Source organism: Merops nubicus, unplaced genomic scaffold, assembly GCF_000691845.1.
Source record: "Merops nubicus isolate BGI_N331 unplaced genomic scaffold, ASM69184v1 scaffold36466, whole genome shotgun sequence".
NCBI classification, from domain to species: domain Eukaryota; kingdom Metazoa; phylum Chordata; class Aves; order Coraciiformes; family Meropidae; genus Merops; species Merops nubicus.
The window spans coordinates 1592-1975 of record NW_008617595.1 but is presented as its reverse complement, the minus strand read 5'-3'; the positions used below and the strand labels follow the sequence as shown (position 1 = coordinate 1975).

The window sequence follows — 384 nt, the reverse complement described above, 5'->3', positions numbered from 1 at the left end:
GCTGCTGCTGCTGCTTCTCTCCGCGTTGTGTGTGTGCGCGCGTGCTTTTTTTTTGGTTGCTGCATCGACGCTGGGAAGATGCTTCTGGATGCTGGACCGCAGTATCCCGCCATAGGAGTCACTACCTTCGGATCCTCCCGCCATCACTCCACGGCCGATGTCACGGACAGAGAAGTGGGGCTGGGGATCAACCCCTTCGCCGACGGCATGGGCGCCTTCAAAATCAACCCCAGCACCCACGAGCTGGCCTCGGCCGGCCAGACCGCCTTCACCTCGCAGGCACCCGGCTACGCGGCGGCGGCCCTGGGGCATCACCACCACCCGACCCATGTCAGCTCCTACTCCAGCGCCGCCTTCAACTCCACCCGGGACTTTCTGTTCCGC

At 64.1% G+C, this 384-nt stretch overlaps 1 protein-coding gene across 1 annotated transcript in view; it reads left to right on the top strand.

Annotated features, from left to right (window-relative positions):
* Positions 1-6: 6 nt before the first annotated feature.
* LOC103775733 (zinc finger protein ZIC 1-like) overlaps positions 7-384 on the top strand; it is a gene marked incomplete at its 3' end in the record, with an annotated part of 1056 nt that continues 678 nt past the window's right edge. Inside the window, 1 exon segment of the mRNA XM_008943206.1 lies at positions 7-384. This exon segment is cut by the window's right edge and continues 12 nt beyond it. Within this exon segment, the coding sequence (XP_008941454.1) occupies positions 79-384 (306 nt within the window).